Source organism: Martes martes (genome assembly GCF_963455335.1).
Source record: "Martes martes genome assembly, chromosome: 13".
Lineage (NCBI taxonomy): Eukaryota > Metazoa > Chordata > Mammalia > Carnivora > Mustelidae > Martes > Martes martes.
In genome coordinates this window covers 93084286-93100539 of record NC_137901.1, presented here as the reverse complement: position 1 = coordinate 93100539, position 16254 = coordinate 93084286, and the positions used below count along the sequence as shown (strand labels likewise).

Here is a 16254-nt window from a genome sequence, read left to right as displayed (position 1 = left end):
TTCCTGACTCAGAAGTCCACTGTCTGATTTTTGGGTGAAGGCCATCAGACTTAGACCAAAGTCAAACCTCCCAAATTTACTATCTTTTGTGTCTTTTTGTAAAATTTAGCAAATGATCGTCAAGCCAACAGAAGGAATCAAAAATCGCTTTAGCGTGAGCATATTATGGTGCATCCTTCTGGCCACTCGTAGAGGTAGCCACACAAACTCCTTCTGTTAGTAAATAAAACGCGGTATACTTAGAAATGGTCGTATGAAGATGGGATCGTGCCGTACACGTGGTTTTGTAGGCTTGCTAGTATTCTCACTCGAGAGGCCGTGCTACGGTACACACCCTGCAGTTACGGTTTCGTGCACGTGTGCCTTAGTTGACAGAGGTAAGTGACGCGGCACTGGAGCGGTCAGGTCGGAGAGCCTGACCCAGGGTGCCCTGCTGGACTGGCACCTGTGTCATCTCGTGCTCGTCAGGAAGGTCCTAGCGATGGCCTCTGGGAGGTTTGTCAAGGGTGTCAGGAAACCCTGCCTGCACTCGGTGTCACCCGAGATGAAGGCCATCTCGTTCCTAAATGAGGTGGAGCATTTTCAGTGGTGGTTTTCTAGTAAGGTCTCACCCCTTTTTCCCTCCCTGGCTCCTGCTGTCGGAGGCAGGCTCAGGAGGGCGTTCTGCGAGATGAGGGAAGACTCTGTGCCTGTTTCCTGTGGATTCTTTTTTTACCATCTGTGTTTTTAGGAAGCTCAGCTGAAGGGCATAGAGCTAGGCGGGGCGGGGCTGCTGCTGGCCGGGCGGGCAGGCCCTAGAGGACAGCAGCATGCAGCTGGGGCACGACACGTGCTCCGACCGGACGCACTTTCTCAGGCGCTGGGGGAAGAGCTGAGCGGCCGGGCGAGCTGGGGCGGCCTCCGGACCTGGCTCCCGCCTCGCCCAGCATCAAGCCTGTGAGCGCGCCCCCGCCCCGTGTGGGGACTGAGCGGCCGCGCTCTGGGGGATGCTGTGCCGAAGCACGGCGTGGGCAGGACCTGTCTCCGTGTGTCAGGAGCCGCCAAAGGGGCTGAGGGCGGCGAGGGACAGAGAGCCCCCCCCCCCCCCCCCGCTGCTCTTCCAGATGAGCACTGACTGGGTGCCCAGCGGGGACAGGCTGTCCTTCCCCTTCACACACTGGGCGGCGGCAGCCGGGATGGTGGGCAGAGAAGACACCTCCAGGCTTCGCATCTGGCTCTGGTCTTGTCGCGGGGCTGGGGACGTGGCCGCCACCCCGACGTGCTTGAGAGCAGGAGCCTCCTTCTCCGCACTCAGGTGCGCGTGGCCTTTGTGTGCTCCCCTTGCAGCCAGCCGTACATCGTATGCAGACAGTGCCCCGAGTTCCGGCGGCAGGCGGGCCAGGCCCTCCCCTGCCCAGGGCCTGGCAGCGAGCCAGGGGCGGCACCGGCTCCCGGGGATGCGCCCTCCACGTCCACCAGTGTCGCGACGGGTGAGATGCCTCCTTCCGTGCTGTCGTCCTGCTGTGACCACCCAGGATCCAGCTGTCGTTCCTGCGGGCTCCTCTCCCCTTCCTGCCTGACTCCTGTCACTGCCTCCGCAGCCCTGCCACCTCTCATAACCGCTTGCTTCTCCGGGTCTGTTTTGGGCTGAGAAACCAGAGAGTTAACTTGTTCTCCCGTGGTCCTCTGCTCCTGGGCGGTCCTGGGGGTTTAGTCCTGAACCTGACATTTGGGCCAGGTGCCATCAAGAAAGGGAAAGTGGACAGGTGGAATCTGGCCGTTTTGTAGTTCATGGCCCCACAGGGCCCAGTTTCTTCGAGCCTTGTCACAAGGCCAGTGACCCAGGATTGTGACCCAGAGCCGTGTTCACAGCCGTGTGCCATGATGCCATGCTGCGACTCTCTCCATGGGTTCCTGTAGGCCCTGCGGACAGGCACGGGCAGTGCAGTGCCTGGTCACCTCCTGACTCTGCCATCCCTCGGGTGGGCTCCGTCGTTTTCAGACTGCGGATGGAAGTCCCCGGAGGGATGGCGTCTGTAGCAGATGTGTGTGCACAGGCGGCGCCTCCCGGGTGGCCAGGAGTGTCCCGGGGCTGGGCTGTATGGACACAGCTCCCAGGGTGGGGTCAGCCACTCATGCCCACCAGGCCTGTCACTTGTTGGAAGACACAGAACTCGCTTTATTGTTTTATCGCGTGTGCTTTATAGCCTGAGGAAACGTTAGAAACCTTCAAGTGAGCTTGGAAATGTTGCTGCAGCCGCTGAGCCGAGAGGTTGCTCTGCTTATTTTTCGTTCTGTTTTTTAAAAGGCTCCTTTCCGATGGTAGGCTGTCGTTTGGCTATTTAAGAAAACAGGTCAGAGTTCTCCCTGGGTTTCCTTGTGGCTGAGTTCCCTTGTGTGCTTTCCAGACACTCCCCTGGATGGGGGTCTAACCTGTTCTTTCTGCCTGTGTCCCGGTGTGTGCCACCTGGATATCCCGTCTGCTCCGCAGCCCAGGATTATGTGTGTGCCCTGCAAGGAAGCCACGCCATATGCACCTGCTGCTTCCAGCCCATGCCCGACCGGAGGGCAGAGCGCGAGCAGGACCCCCGGATCGCCCCCCAGCAGTGTGAGTAAGGCTGTGCGCGTACACTGCCTGCCTGAGCAACTTCCCCACCGCAGAGCCCTTCTTGGGGATCCCTCTAGGCTCAGGTTTCAGAGTGGTGTTGACTGCTGCGCATGGTGTAAAGACGTGGCTGTGTGTTCTCATCTGCGGAATCGGTTGTCTCTGTGCAATCCTAGCAAATAACCATCTTTTTCTTTTTTTTTTTTTTTAAATATTTTATTTATTTATTTGACAGAGATCACAAGTAGGCAGAGAGAGGAGGAAGCAGGCTCACTGCTGAGCAGAGAGCCCGTTGCGGGGCTCGATCCCAGGACCCTGAGATCACGACCCGAGCCAAAGGCAGAGGCTTAACCCACTGAGCCACCCAGGCGCCCCAAATAACCATCTTTTTCTGTTAGTTGATAGCCAATCCCGTCATAAACCAAGTTTCCACATACGGGCAGTCTCTTTCTGAAGTCTGCATCTGACGTTTGTCCCCACATCAGGACCGTAACATTTCTCTATTATGTCACTTTTTTTTTTTTAAAGATTTTATTTATTTGACAGACAGAGATCACAAGTAGGCAGAGAGGCAGGCAGAGAGAGAGGAGGAAGCGGGCTCCCAGCTGAGCAGAGAGCCCTATGCGGGACTCGATCCCAGGACCCTGGGATCATGACCTGAGCCGAAAGCAGAGGCTTTAACCCACTGAGTCACCCAGGTTCCCTAATATGTCACTTTTTTAAAGAAGATTTTTATTTATTTTATTTTTTAGAAGATTTTACTTATCAGAAAGAGCACACACATGCGTTCACAAGCAGGGGGAATGGCAGGCAGACGGAGGAGCAGGCTTCCCGCTGAGCAAGGACGCCCCCCCCCCATGGGGGACTCGATCCTGGGACCCTGAGATCATGACCTGACCCGAAGGCAGATGTTCAACCAGCTGAGCCACCCAGGCACCCCTTTTATTTATTTATTTTAAAGAGCGTGTATGGGGCACCTGGGTGGCTCAGTGGGTTAAGCCGCTGCCTTTGGCTCAGGTCATGATCTCAGGGTCCTGGGATCGAGCCCCGCATCGGGCTCTCTGCTCAGCAGGGAGCCTGCTTCCCTTCCTCTCTCTCTGACTGCCTCTGTCTACTCGTGATCTCTCTCTCTCTGTCAAATAAATAAATAAATAAAATCTTTTTAAAAAAAGTAAATAGAGTGCGTGTGTGTGAAGGCGGTCGGGGAGGGGGAGGCAGGGGAGGAGCAGGAAGAGAGAGGCTCTCAAGCAGACTGCCTGCTGAGCAGGGAGCCTGACTCGGGGCTTGATCTCATGACCCTGAGATCATGACCTGGGCCAAAATCAAGAGTCAGACTCCCAACCAACCGAGTCACCTAGGCACCCCTATAATAGGCCACTTTTAAGTAAAATAGGTGAAAAGCCATGCTTTAACTTGCAGTTGCGGGATTGCTGTCAAAATTGAGTGTGTCATTTATTTAACGGTTATTTGAATTTATTCTTCACTGAAATGGCCTGACTAGCGGCTGTGCTGTGTCCACAGGTGCCGTGTGCCTGCAGCCTTTCTGCCACCTATACTGGGGCTGTGCCCGGGCCGGTTGCCTCGGCTGCCTGGCCCCGTTCTGCGGTAATGCCGGGTCTTCGGCTGAGTTCTGTGCCTTTACGTGTTCTCTCGGTGCCTTTGAGGGCGGTGACGGGGTGGTGTGGCCCGCGTTGTGGGAGGCTGCCACGAGTGACCCTACTTTGTCCTGACATACTGCATATGTCTGACGTTTGGAAGTGTCACTCTGTTCTAGCTCAGAACCAAGCAGTAACAGAGCAGCTGCAGGGATACGAGCTCAGTCGGGAGGGTGTCCTTATGCGCGAACAGCCCCACTAAAGACGCCCAGTCTGGCCGTGGCCTTGAGTCTTCGCTGCGCCAGACCAGGTGCTCAGGAGGCGGAGAGGGCTGTCCGCTTCAGGCAGGAGTGGAATGGAAGTCATTTTGCCTGTTCTCTTTTTAAAACTGTATTTTATCATGGAACTTTTTATTCTTCTAGACTCTGTAAGAAAGGAAATTTCGTTATCTTAGTGTCAGTGAATGCTGCTTTCATAGAGCGTCTATAAGACGGGTGACTTTGCTTCCCCCTGTTTGGCAGAGCTAGACCTGGGCGACAGGTGTCTGGACGGGGTTCTGAGCAACAACCACTACGAGTCGGATGTCCTCAAGGTAACGGACGGACCTCCCGGACCGGTGTGGGGGGGCTCGGGCCAAGCGAGGCCCCTGGGGTGTGCAGCTCTGCTAGTGGCTCTTCCTGGTACTGCTGCTGAGTGCACCGCGTGGGTGTTTTCCTGTGTTTCCCCATTTTCCAAAAAGGAGGTATTTCCTTCATGCCCATTACGCCACGAATCCGCAGGACTCGCCCCAGTGCCTGCCCGCCGCAGGCCCAGAGCTTCGGGGTCTGGGTGGGGGCGGGGCCAGCCCTCCGGTGGCGCCAGGGCCGGTCCCGGTTTCCTCCTTTCTGACGTTTTCCTTGCCGCGCTTTAGAAGCTGGCCCAGCTCTTGGAAGTTCCGTGTCTGATGCGCGCATCGGTCCCTTGCCAAGAGTCCCGGCTTCGTCCCATTTACGTGCAGTGCTGCGCGCCCAGGACGGGGCCGGTCGCCTGCGCCGCGGGCTCCTCCGCACCCCGCGCTCTCGCACGGACGGGGCCCAGCAGCCGCGTGTCCGCACGGCGGATTGTAGACCCAGACCCTCCGTGCGTCCTTCCGTGGTCACGGGTCCCCAGGGCTGCTTTGGCCGAGGTGGGGTGTCCCGCCGCTGCCGTGCGAGGACCGTCTTGGCAGAATTTTAGAGGGAACGTGGCCGCGCCCGCACCGCGGCTCCTGAAGCGCGCCCTCCTTTCGAGGCTCCGACGGAGCACCTCAGACGAGGACCCCGGGCAGCTAGGTGGGGAGCGTGTCACCGAGTCAGGCTTGGGCGGCCCGGCCCTCAGGCTGTCCCGGGTGTCCTGCGGCCTTGGGAGCAGCCCCCCCCCCCCCAGCTGCCCGACGCAAATCCCTGCCCTGTCGAACTTGCCCGGGCTGTGGCTTTACCCACCTTCAAGGGCCTTTTATGAGGTGTTTGCCTTGTCGCTTTAGTGTTTCCTCTTCCAAGCCGGTGGCTGAGGTTTCTCTTCTTCCCCGTCACAGAATTACCTGGCAACCAGGGGTTTGACGTGGAAGAACATGTTGACGGAAAGTCTGGTGGCTCTGCAGAGGGGAGCGTTTTTACTGTCCGGTAAGCATCGTCGCCCCTGCTTTCCTCTCTCCAGAGGCGCTGCTTGGCCTCCTGGAAAACGGTACCGCCGGCCCGGCCGAGCCCGGGGCTCCCACGCAGCTGCCTTCCCACAGGCACAGCCTCGCCCTCCCCGCCTGACGGAGGCCGACAGGAGGGTGCGGATACCGCTGGTTTTCTGCATGTAAAGTTAGGTCTGAGCCCGCGGGAGGTATCCTAGGGTTTCTCTGCCGTGGGGAAGGGGGGCCCAGCTGCAGAGACGGGCCGCACCTTTTGTCAGCAGGGAGATCCTGGGGCTGGTGCTTCCCAGATCCTCCGGCTCCTCCTTGGCCCCTCGTTTGGTGTGTTGCTAACTTGATGTGGGCTTGGCCCGTGTCGCAGGACACCCAGTACACCGTGAAATGGGATTTTTGTCACTGGGGGGAGGCCGCAGCAAATCAGCAAATGCCTATTTCTTTTTTTTTTTTTTTTAAGATTTTACTACTTTCTTTGAGAGAGAGGGCGTATGTGTGCAGGGAGGAGTAAAGAGAAAGGGAGGAGGAGGGCGGGAAGGAATCTCAAGCAGACTAGACTCCCCTCTGAGCGCAGAGCCCCAAGTGGGGCTCGATCCGACAACCCTGAGATCATGACTTCAGACCTGAGTGGAAACCGAGAGTCGGACGCTCAACCGAGCAAGCCACCCGGGAGCCCCAGATGGCCTTTTTTTCTGAGACACACATTATCATGAAAGACTTTAGAAGTTGTTGGGGGTGTTCTACACAGTTCCTGTCCTGTGGACACAGTCTCACGAGCGTCTCGGGTGTTCTCTGCAGCAGCCCTGTGGCTGCCCAGACCGATCATCCGAACAGGGCCTGAACTCCATTAGCTTCTTGAGGACTGCTGTGAGGGTGATGTGGCTCTCAGAGATGTGTGAGTGACAGAGGGAGGCAGGAGGGGTAACGTGACCAACACGGGGAGTCCCAGCAGCTGAGCACGCAGTGACGATGCTTGGACGGCCGGGCACCTGCCTGCACGGGCACGCCGTCCTCGTCAGTGAAGGCCTGCCACCGTGCTGTTCTGTGGCCTGTTTGCTCAGCACAATACCTTGACCTGCATCACGTACTGATTCACAAGTAGAGGATATTAAGGGACTTTCTCCTTTCCGCTCTCGGAGCCAGCGCTGCAGCTGCCAGCGGGGAGCGTGCGCTTTGGCAGGCTCGAGAAGCCGTTCCGCTGGGATAGGTAGGAAGGGTTGTTGCACGGCACCGTGCACGGTTGGGACTCTGCCGTAGTGACTCTCCGCACAAGGCCGCGACTCGGGTGTGAAGGCCAGCATCTTCTCGAGGCCGGCTGCCCTGCGTCTGCCTTTTGGGTCTTGGAAATACAGAACAGGCAAACTGGGTGCATCGTCGTTTTGTCTGCCGGCGTCGGAGCACGAACAGAATTGATGATCTTTCTGTTCCATGGCTCACTAGCCTGTCTCTGACCTTGGCCCGTAGTAGGCTGTCTGGATTTGGGGGTCTGGGGTGGTAGGATACCTTTATTATATAAAGGAGCAACAGGTTGTCATTTGTGTCGCGCATATGTTTTGCACTCATCGATGAGCATTTTACTTTCAGGGTATGTGTTTCCGTTTTCTGTTTAAGTTGTAGGCAGTCGGATTTACAAGTCCTTTCCTGTGTGCTGTTTGTTTGGTTTTTAGACACACTTAGGAGTAAGTCAAGAGAAAAATAATACTCATTCCTTTCAGTACTTTAAAAAATTTTTAAGATACTTGAGTTTTTTTTTTATCCAGTGGAATTACTTTGCTGTGAGGAAATGAGTTGGTTTCGTTCTCATTTTCTGAACATCGGGCCCATCGTCTCTGCTCCCCCGCCCGCCCCCCGTGTGGATCAGGGCCGGGTATCCCACGCCTTCGCAAGGCCACAGCTGTTGTGCTGATGCTGCGTGCTGACTGGCCTGCCCACCTGAGGCTGTGTCCCTTGCAGATTACAGGATCACGGGGAACACCGTGCTGTGTTACTGCTGCGGCCTGCGGAGCTTCCGAGAGCTGACCTACCAGTATCGGCAGAACATTCCTGCTTCCGAGTTGCCCGGTAAGGAAGCCCCCTCCGCCCCAGCTCAGTTCTGCCTAGATTGGCTTCTGTGTTCCTTCATGTGATGGGTACCGTGTTTGGGCCCGGGCTCCCTGTTCTTGGTGGCTGTCTGCCTCAGCAGGGACAAAAATGGGCCGACAGGCTGCCTGGGGGCCATGCCTCTTCCCGGGCCATCCTCGCTGGGGTCAGCTCAGGCTCCGGGCCTTTCTGCCGAGACGCAGGCTTCCAAAACAAGATTCACAAAAGCAACCTGTAGACAACTGTAGTAGTCTTATTTTCTTTTCCTTTTCCTTTTTTTTTTTTTTAAGATTTTATTTGTTTATTAGAGAGAGAGAGAGAGAGAGAGATGACAAGTAGGCAAAGAGACGGGCAGCGGGGGAGAGGGGAAGCAGGCCCCCTGCTGAGCAGAGAGCCTGATGCGGGGCTCGATCCCAGGACCCTGAGATCATGACCTGAGCCGAAGGCAGAAGCTCAACCCACTGAGCCACCCAGGCGCCCTAGTAGTCTTATTTTCTAAATTGGGTTGGTTTTTTTTGTTTTGTTTTTTTCCTCCTGAAATCTTGGAACAAGGACACTAGTTATAAAGCATGACAGCCGCCGTGGCTTTTCTGCTGCTGTTTGTCGCCTGGGGTCATAAATTCACACAGCTGAGCTTGTGAGTGTGATGTGCATCACAGATAATGTCGTGTTTCCTCTTCCTAGCGGCTGTGACGTCCCGTCCTGATTGCTACTGGGGCCGCAACTGCCGCACTCAGGTGAAGGCCCACCACGCAATGTGAGTGAGACCGTGCTGCCAGGCACGGGTCCTCGGGGCTGGGAAGGGGCGCCCACGTGGTCCTCCTGCAGAAAGGCACACCCCTGTTTTCCTAACAGGAAGCTGATTTTTTTTTTCTTTTAAAAGTTTTGGCCAAGTTGATAGCTGGGCTTGTAAGGATGTTCATGAACTAGTTAATTATTTACTTGTAAATAGGCTAATTTCACCATTTTATTTGTCTAAAGTCACGTGGTGTATGAAACAGTGCTGTTGTTTCCGTGTCCCGTAGAACACAGCCGTCCGTCCCCGCTGACGCACCAGTTAGCACTTCCTCAGTTGGTGGCTGGGGTCGGCGCCCTGCTCTGTCTTTGGTGCCATGAGCAGGTGTCTATGATGGCTCTAACTCAGTGACTCACCGGGCATTTCCCACTCACAGAGACATCCGCCTTGCCACGTGGGGTTGTCTGGAGGTGTCGGTGAGGTGATGCTGTCAGTCAGTCTCACAGACTGATGTCGGAGGAGGGCACGAGGATCCCCAGTCATTCATGGTTTAAGTCAAAGTCACTGAGAGTGTGCCCTTAGTGCAGGGGACAAGGGCCCAAGTAAAGGCTCCCTTGGAGACTGATGCTGTGGAATGAAACCCTTGTTTTGTATTTGAGCATAGCGTGTAGGAGACTGTTTTGGTACAGGGAAGGGAATTTCACGAGTAACTCGTTAATCTTTCTTAGTGAAAACATTGGTGAGGAAAGCAAAGGCACCCCTGTCTTCCTCTGGGGCTGTCCTGCCCGTCACGAAGGGAGGTGATGGTGCTCTAGCCCAGCCGGCAAGTCTTACCGGTCCCGCAGGGTGGTCCCTGGTGGACCACCATGTGTCCGTGGGGACACTGAGGAGGCTTAGAGTTTGAGTTGTTCTCTAAGAAAATGACCTAAAAATGTCTGATTTCTAAAATTTAAAGAAGAAGGCGTAGGGGTTAATTTCTTTGATGGTACTAAAAATATGCCACTGTGAGCGCCCCGTATGCGGTCAGCTTCTTGTCAGGTTCTCCCAGCGTGTGAGCTCAGGATCCGCTTCTGTGAATACTTTGTGGTAATTTCACTCTTTTCTCCCTGCAGGAAATTCAATCACATCTGTGAACAGACAAGGTTCAAGAACTGAGCATCTAAGAGGCACCAAGGTGGCTTGGGGGTACTGGAGGTCAATGACAGCGTTTCAGAAAATACTGGCTACAGACATTTTAAGGGCATTTTACAGTCCCCAGGGGATGCTGGGGGTCTCTGCGCCTGGCACTGTAGTGTGACGACTCTCGTGGAGTGAGACCTTCTTAGCGAGACCCTCCAACCCGCCCCGGTGGCCTGGAAGGCCTGGGGCACGACCCACCCCTCCTCTGAGCTCCGCTGCCCGGAGCACTTCTGGCCGAAGCACCGCTGTCGCCGTCCCCTCCCGTTGAGACGATGACTTTCAGGTTTGCTCTCTGTGCCTTTCCCAAAACTATGGTTCCAACAGACCTCTCTCTTCAAGAAAGCTTTCGTGGGAGGAAAAGGAAAGTCTGTTGTTGAAAGGAAAGGGAGCAAAAGTTTACAGCTCGCAGGACGCCCCGCTGCGGGTTCGGCCACGGCGGCTAAGGCCTCTTTGTACTAGATTTGGTGCTTATCTTCTAGTGAGATTTATCACAAACGGTAGCACAAGTAATATAATTTATAATTTACAAATTGACTAAAATTGGGATAGTAGGGTATTTGAAAGAATAAACATACGTTTCTGTTTATTAGAAAAAGAAAAAATCAGATGTCCAGAACTGCTAACCCTAGACACCCAGCGTCAAGCGTGGGGCCCTGTCCTAAGAGAGCAGAAGTGGGGCGCTGCCACCGTGAGCCTGCCGTGGAGCTGGGCCCTGGCGCCTGCTTGTCGCTCTGTTGGCACAGCAGCCCCCCGCCAGCTGCCCCACCATTCTTCCCGCAGGCTGGGTGGGCCCCGCCGGGGCCCCGCCCACCTGGACCAGCCCCTCCCTCAAAAGTGCAAGAAGCCTTTGCTTCCACTAGATCTGATCTGCGTTGGGTTTGCCGTGTCATCTGGAATAATACTTGAAATTTTGTTCTTTGTTAAAAAAAATTCGTTTTTTATCTTTTGTTGAAATCATCTGTTATTTTTGTTTGCAAAATTGTAACTTTTTGCTTCTTCTCAGGAATAGGATTTTCAACTGTTGTCTTGCTCTTGATACGGACTCTGAGAAGCAGCGCTGTGTTTGTGGAAGAGGCCTGCTCCTCGCTGCGTTCTAATAAACAAGCCGTGTCTGTTTCTCTCCCCCGCGCTGGTTTGCGTGTCGGCCGCCATGTGCTCCTTCCCGGCACGGTGGGCGGGCTGCAGGTGTCGCTGGTGACCGCCTGAGAGTCCAGCCGGTAGCCCTGCTCTCAGACGAGCCACACCCACGCGGGGCTGCCGGGTCCGAAGACTCGGTGGAAGGGAAAGGGCGCAGGGTCTCTCGGATCCTGCGAGGTGTCGGCCTCTTGGCTGCATGTTGGAGCTGTGGCTTTGTGTCCGAGCCCCGCGCTCAGCCTGTGCGGGAGGGAGGCCTGCCCTCCCATCTTAGGGCCTGGCCTCATCACTCCCTTCCCTCCCAACAAAGTAAGAACAAAGATGTGGCTCTCAAGAGATAACCCAGCTCTTGAAGCCTGGGTTAGAACGTGTGACTTCCCTCGGGCTGCACTGGATCCTCCCGTGAAGGAAGGACACGCGTCACGCTAGACGGCGGGCTCCCCGGCGCATGGCTGACCCTGCTGGGCTTGGGCTCCCGGTTCGAGAGCACACGGGAGGAGCTCGGGCCGGGGCGGTGGTTCCCTGGGCTGTTGCACTGCGCGCTCAGGATGTTTTCATGACTTCCTGTTCGTCAGCACCCTCCCACGCCCCTAGCAGCTGGGCCGCAGTTGGGGTGGAGCCCTGTGTGTGTGTGTGCGCGTGTGTGTGGTGGCGACACAGGCTGCCTGGGTGTGAATGGTCAGCTCGGGACTCCCGTGTACTTGTCTGCGGGTACTTGGGACCAGCCCTGGCACGGGCCCAGCCGGGCCTCCCTGCCCGCTTCCTGCCGGCTCCTCCTCCCGCAGCCTCACGCCACCCGTCCCCAGGCCCGGGTCCCTCCTGGGCTCTGATGCCCCCCCTCAGAGGAGGGCCCAGCCCCGCTCACGCCCACATCCAAGGGGCTCCCTCCCCTGAGGGTCTGAACTGGGAGGACAGCCACGCATCCGCGTCCGGGGAGGATCCTCACTGGCGCAGCCGGAATCCAGCAACTCGTCTGGTCCCCCAGCGCTGACAGGGTCAGAGTCACAGGCCCGGAGGGGAGAGCAGCGGAGTGGCGTGGGCGGATTCTGCCGCGGGGAAGCGGCCGGACCGGGAGCGGAGGTGGCGGGGTCGTCACGCGGCCCGCAGGGAGGAGGCCCGGAGACCCCAGCTCTGAATCGGGATGGCGGTGGTGGACGGGGCGGCAGGAAGCCAGCCTCAGGCCTGAGGGAGGACGTGAATGGGGGACGGATGGGATTTAGGAAGCCCAGTGGGGATCTTCCGCTGTGGCTGGGCGCAGGATGCCGAGCCGGGACCGTCGCCTCCCCTTGTTTATGGCCTCAGCTTCCATCAAGCCGAACTCGGTGGGCTTCCCCGCCGCCTCCAGTGGAAACTCTTCTGACCTAATCACTGGTGGGCCGGACCAGAGGCACCTGCCCCCACCTGGGCGGTCAGCACTCCCACGGGCAGGTGGGCCCCCTCAGGCAAGAGGAAGGGGAGTGTCCTGGGTTGTCATTAGGGATGCAGACCGGCTGCTGGGTAGCAGCTCCGGCGGTAAACCCAGCAGGCCAGTCAGCTGGGGGAGGCCTGACCCTCAAGGGGACTGTGCTGGCGGCGGCCTGGAGGGCGTGCCCGGCGGGTCTCAGGTACTCCTCTTGGAGATGCCAGCTGCTGTGTGGGGCAGGGACGTGGAGGAGCCCAGACACACCTGGGGGGAGATTCACAGCTCCCTGCAGAATTAATTCCAAGGACCTTGGTGCACATGGAGTGCAGCCCAGTCAGGCCACAGTCATTCTGTCCTGTCTCTCAGGACACAGGCATCTGTGCGTTCCCTCCTGCTCTCAGCCGCTGTCCCAGCTCATCGGAGGGGCCTGAAGGAGACCGACTTCTGAAGATGGACCAGCTAAGGCAACCAGCCCTGCCGTGAGCCCTGTGACCCGGAGAAGAGCTGCCTTGCTAGCTCCCAGGAGACAGTCCTGGTCTCAGGAGCATTGCGACCCAGTAACTTGAGGACAGCCATTTAAAAATCATGAGAATAGGGGCGCCTGGGTGGCTCAGTGGGTTAAAGCCTCTGCCTTCGGCTCAGGTCATGATCCCAGGGTTCAGGGATCGAGCCCCGCATCGGGCTCTCTGCTCAGCAGGGAGCCTGCTTCCTCCTCTCTGCCTGCCTGCCTCTCTGCCTACTTGTGATCTCTGTCTGTCAAATAAATAAATAAATAAAATCTTAAAAAAAAAAAATTTGGATTTGGAATTCCTAAGTCACTTTAGAAGCCAAGGTGGTAAGCACTCAGGACTCATCTCTTCTAATGAATTCACTCCACCTGCCCATCACGTGTGCTCTCCCGGCTCTCTGCATCGATGTGTCTGCATGAGGTAGGCGCTCTATGATGGTGCGCACCCCTGCCCCCCACCCCGTTTGTGCACCTCAGGTTTGTGCTTGAATTGTGCCCTGCTGGGAGGATTCGCACCATGGCAATAGAAATGCTATCAATCAGGGTTGTTCTTATTTATTCCGGAGAGAAGTTTGCTAAACACCAGCACACGACTGCACCCAACCAATGTAACTATGGGAACTAATACACTTTGAAGCCACCATGTTTTGGGGGGCTTGTCACTTAGCAAAGAGTAATTGTCGTGGCCCATGAAGGCCTAGGACTGGGTGGCCCTGCCCCTCCCCCAGAAGCTCCCCTTCTGTCCACCCCATCTTCAGGGCCCTCCTCTGCTCGGGCCTTCTCAGAGGGGCACGGTGGCCGCAGAGCACCAGATGGTCCTGTCTTCCGTCACTCAGGGCTCAGTTCAGTTCCCCTCCTCAGAGGGGACACTCACCTCCTGCCACCCTCCAGCCAGCCATGTCGTGTTCACCTGTTTGGTTTTCTTCCCGTGCCTGTCACTATGGGAAAATAAACACTTGCTTACTGCTCGTCTCCCCTCGACGACCCAGAGCAGGATCTTCCTGCCTTGTGCGCTGCCGTGCGCTCAGCCCAAACCTCGGGCCCAGGCCGCATCTCGTGATCGCCGGCAGACTAGTGGCCGCTGCGTGAGTGCGCAGAGGAATGCAAAGGCTCCGCCGAGCCCCAACTCATGGCAGACAGCCCCTTCCTGCCTCTCTGTTAAGCCTCACACACTCTCTCTTTTCTTCTTTTCTTTTAAGATTTTTTTTTTTTTTAAGATTGTTTATTTGACAGCTCCCTGCTGAGCAGAGAGCCCGATGCGGGGCTCGATCCCAGGACCCCGGGATCATGACCTGAGCCGAAGGCAGAGGCTTTAACCCACTGAGCCACCCAGGCGCCCCTCTTTTTTTCTTTTTAAGATTTTATTTCTTTGAGAGCAACTGAGCAGGAGCAGAGGGGAGGGGCCGAGAGAGAAGCAGACGGCCTGCTCAGCCGGGAGCTCAATGGGGACTCCACCCCAGGACCCCAGGATCATGACCTGAGCTGAAGGCAGAAGTTCAGCTGACTGAGCCGCCCCGGTGCCCTCATTTTCCTGTTCGTGTATGTTTGCCTCCTTTGAAGATGATGAGCCTGGAACCCATCAGTGGCTTCCCACCGCTCCGGCACACCCCGTGCAGCTTCCCCTCGTCGCAGACCCCCTCCCCCTCTGAGTGTGCTGATTCCTTTCCAGTAAAGCTCTTCCCCAGACCCTTGTCCGCCCGCCTCTTTGTCAGACAAGCGTAGCTGGACTCCGTGAAAATGGGCCTCTCCTTGCTCTTCCCTTGCCGGAAGCGCTTCCCTCCGCGACCTGCCCGGCCCCGGGCTTTACTCCTGTGTTCGCTCACTCCGCCGAGGGCCTCACTAAATCGCAGCAGCCTCCACACCCTGTTTCCTTACCCTGCTCACCTCCCAGCTCATCACCTCCCGTCTTGTGCTTCCGTGTGCTGTCCGGTTGTCCGAGGGGACGAAGCGCCTGTGACCGCAGGGGCTGTGTGGTGTCCAGAAGAGCGCGCGGAGCCCGGTAGGCCGCAGTGAAGACCAGGCAAGCGACGGTGTCAGCGGCAGCCCCTCCCGCTGACAGTTTCCTTCGCGTGAATGACGCCCTGGAGGGCTGGTCTTCCCCACACAAACAGAGCTGGACCGGACGAGGGATCCTGTCTCCTGGTCCCCAGCTAAGCCCCACGCTGGGAACATTGACCGGCACGTGCAAGGCACTGGAGTGTGTCCGCCAACGGATGGGTGACAAGACGAGGTGTATCCAGGCAGGGCAGTATTACTCATCTGTAAAGGGAAGAAAGTTCTGCTACGTGCTGAAAATGATTGAATCAATCTCGAAGCCTAACGCTACACGAAAGAGAAGGCAGTCACGATATGTCACGTATGACGTGATTCTTTTTATACGAAATGTCCAGAATAGACCCATCCTTAGAGACAGAAGGTGAGTTAGTGGCTGTCAGGGGAAGGGGTGTGGGGGGGACTGCATGCATATGGACTAGAGGGGCACTTGGGGGTTATGGAAATGTTTTATTACTGCACTGAAGTAAATCCAGTTTTATTTGCTAAAATATAAATGTAACTGCAAGTTTAAAAATTGAATTGTACACATTAAAAGGGTAAATTGTATGTACATAATACCTTGATAAACTTAAAAGTTTTACTTAATTAGCACTTTTCCCCTGCGTGGATACGCCGTTTATATCTAGGCTCATTTGTTTTTACGTTTAGTGTCGTCTGTCACGTTTTACTCGTGATTTGTTCTCCAGTTTCCCACACCGGCTGCACCTGCGTAGCTCTAGTTTGTCACGTTAGTCCAAAGTGTGTACAGCTCCCTTTGGGGTTCCTGCCCCACGTTAGCCAGCCCCCCACTATTCCTTGGCAACCACTAATAATCGTCTCACTTCACAAATGTTATGTAAGTGAAAGCACGGGACACAGTATCCTTCTGAGATTTTCCCCCATCAGCATAATGCCTTGGAGATTCATCTAAGTTGTCCCGTGTATCAATAGTCCTTTTTTACGGCTGAAGAGAGTCCCGTGAGGTGGGTGCTCCCCAGTTTGTTTGACGGTTCCTCTGTTGGGTTGGTCAGATTCCGGTTGTTTCCAGTTTTGAACTATTACAAATAACACTGTGGCGAACAATAGTGTCCAGGTTTTTGTGTGGATCTAAGTCTCGTTTCCCTCTCAGATAAATATCCAGGAGGGCAGTTCCCGGGTCGTACAATCAAGTATATGTTTAATTTACAGAAATCGCTAAACTTCAAAGTGGGCGTGCCATTTTATAGTCTCACCAGTAATGTAGGAGAAATCTAGTTTCTCCACATTCATTGTTAGCATTTGGTGTTGCTACTGTTTGTTTTAGCTGCTCCAATAGATGTCTGTAGTAAAAGCTCGAGGCAGTGCTGATTTGT

At 56.0% G+C, this 16254-nt stretch overlaps 1 protein-coding gene across 1 annotated transcript in view; it reads left to right on the top strand.

Moving 5' to 3' along the window:
• CHFR (checkpoint with forkhead and ring finger domains) overlaps positions 1-10944 on the top strand; it is a 29128-nt gene extending 18184 nt beyond the window's left edge. The window contains exons 11-18 of the mRNA XM_080821135.1: positions 1327-1469; positions 2471-2587; positions 4106-4189; positions 4701-4771; positions 5732-5819; positions 7784-7891; positions 8594-8666; positions 9758-10944. Coding sequence (XP_080677261.1) covers positions 1327-1469; positions 2471-2587; positions 4106-4189; positions 4701-4771; positions 5732-5819; positions 7784-7891; positions 8594-8666; positions 9758-9800 — 727 coding nt within the window. The 3' untranslated portion in view covers positions 9801-10944. The remainder of the gene's footprint in view (positions 1-1326; positions 1470-2470; positions 2588-4105; positions 4190-4700; positions 4772-5731; positions 5820-7783; positions 7892-8593; positions 8667-9757) is intronic.
• The last annotated feature ends 5310 nt before the right edge of the window (positions 10945-16254 follow it).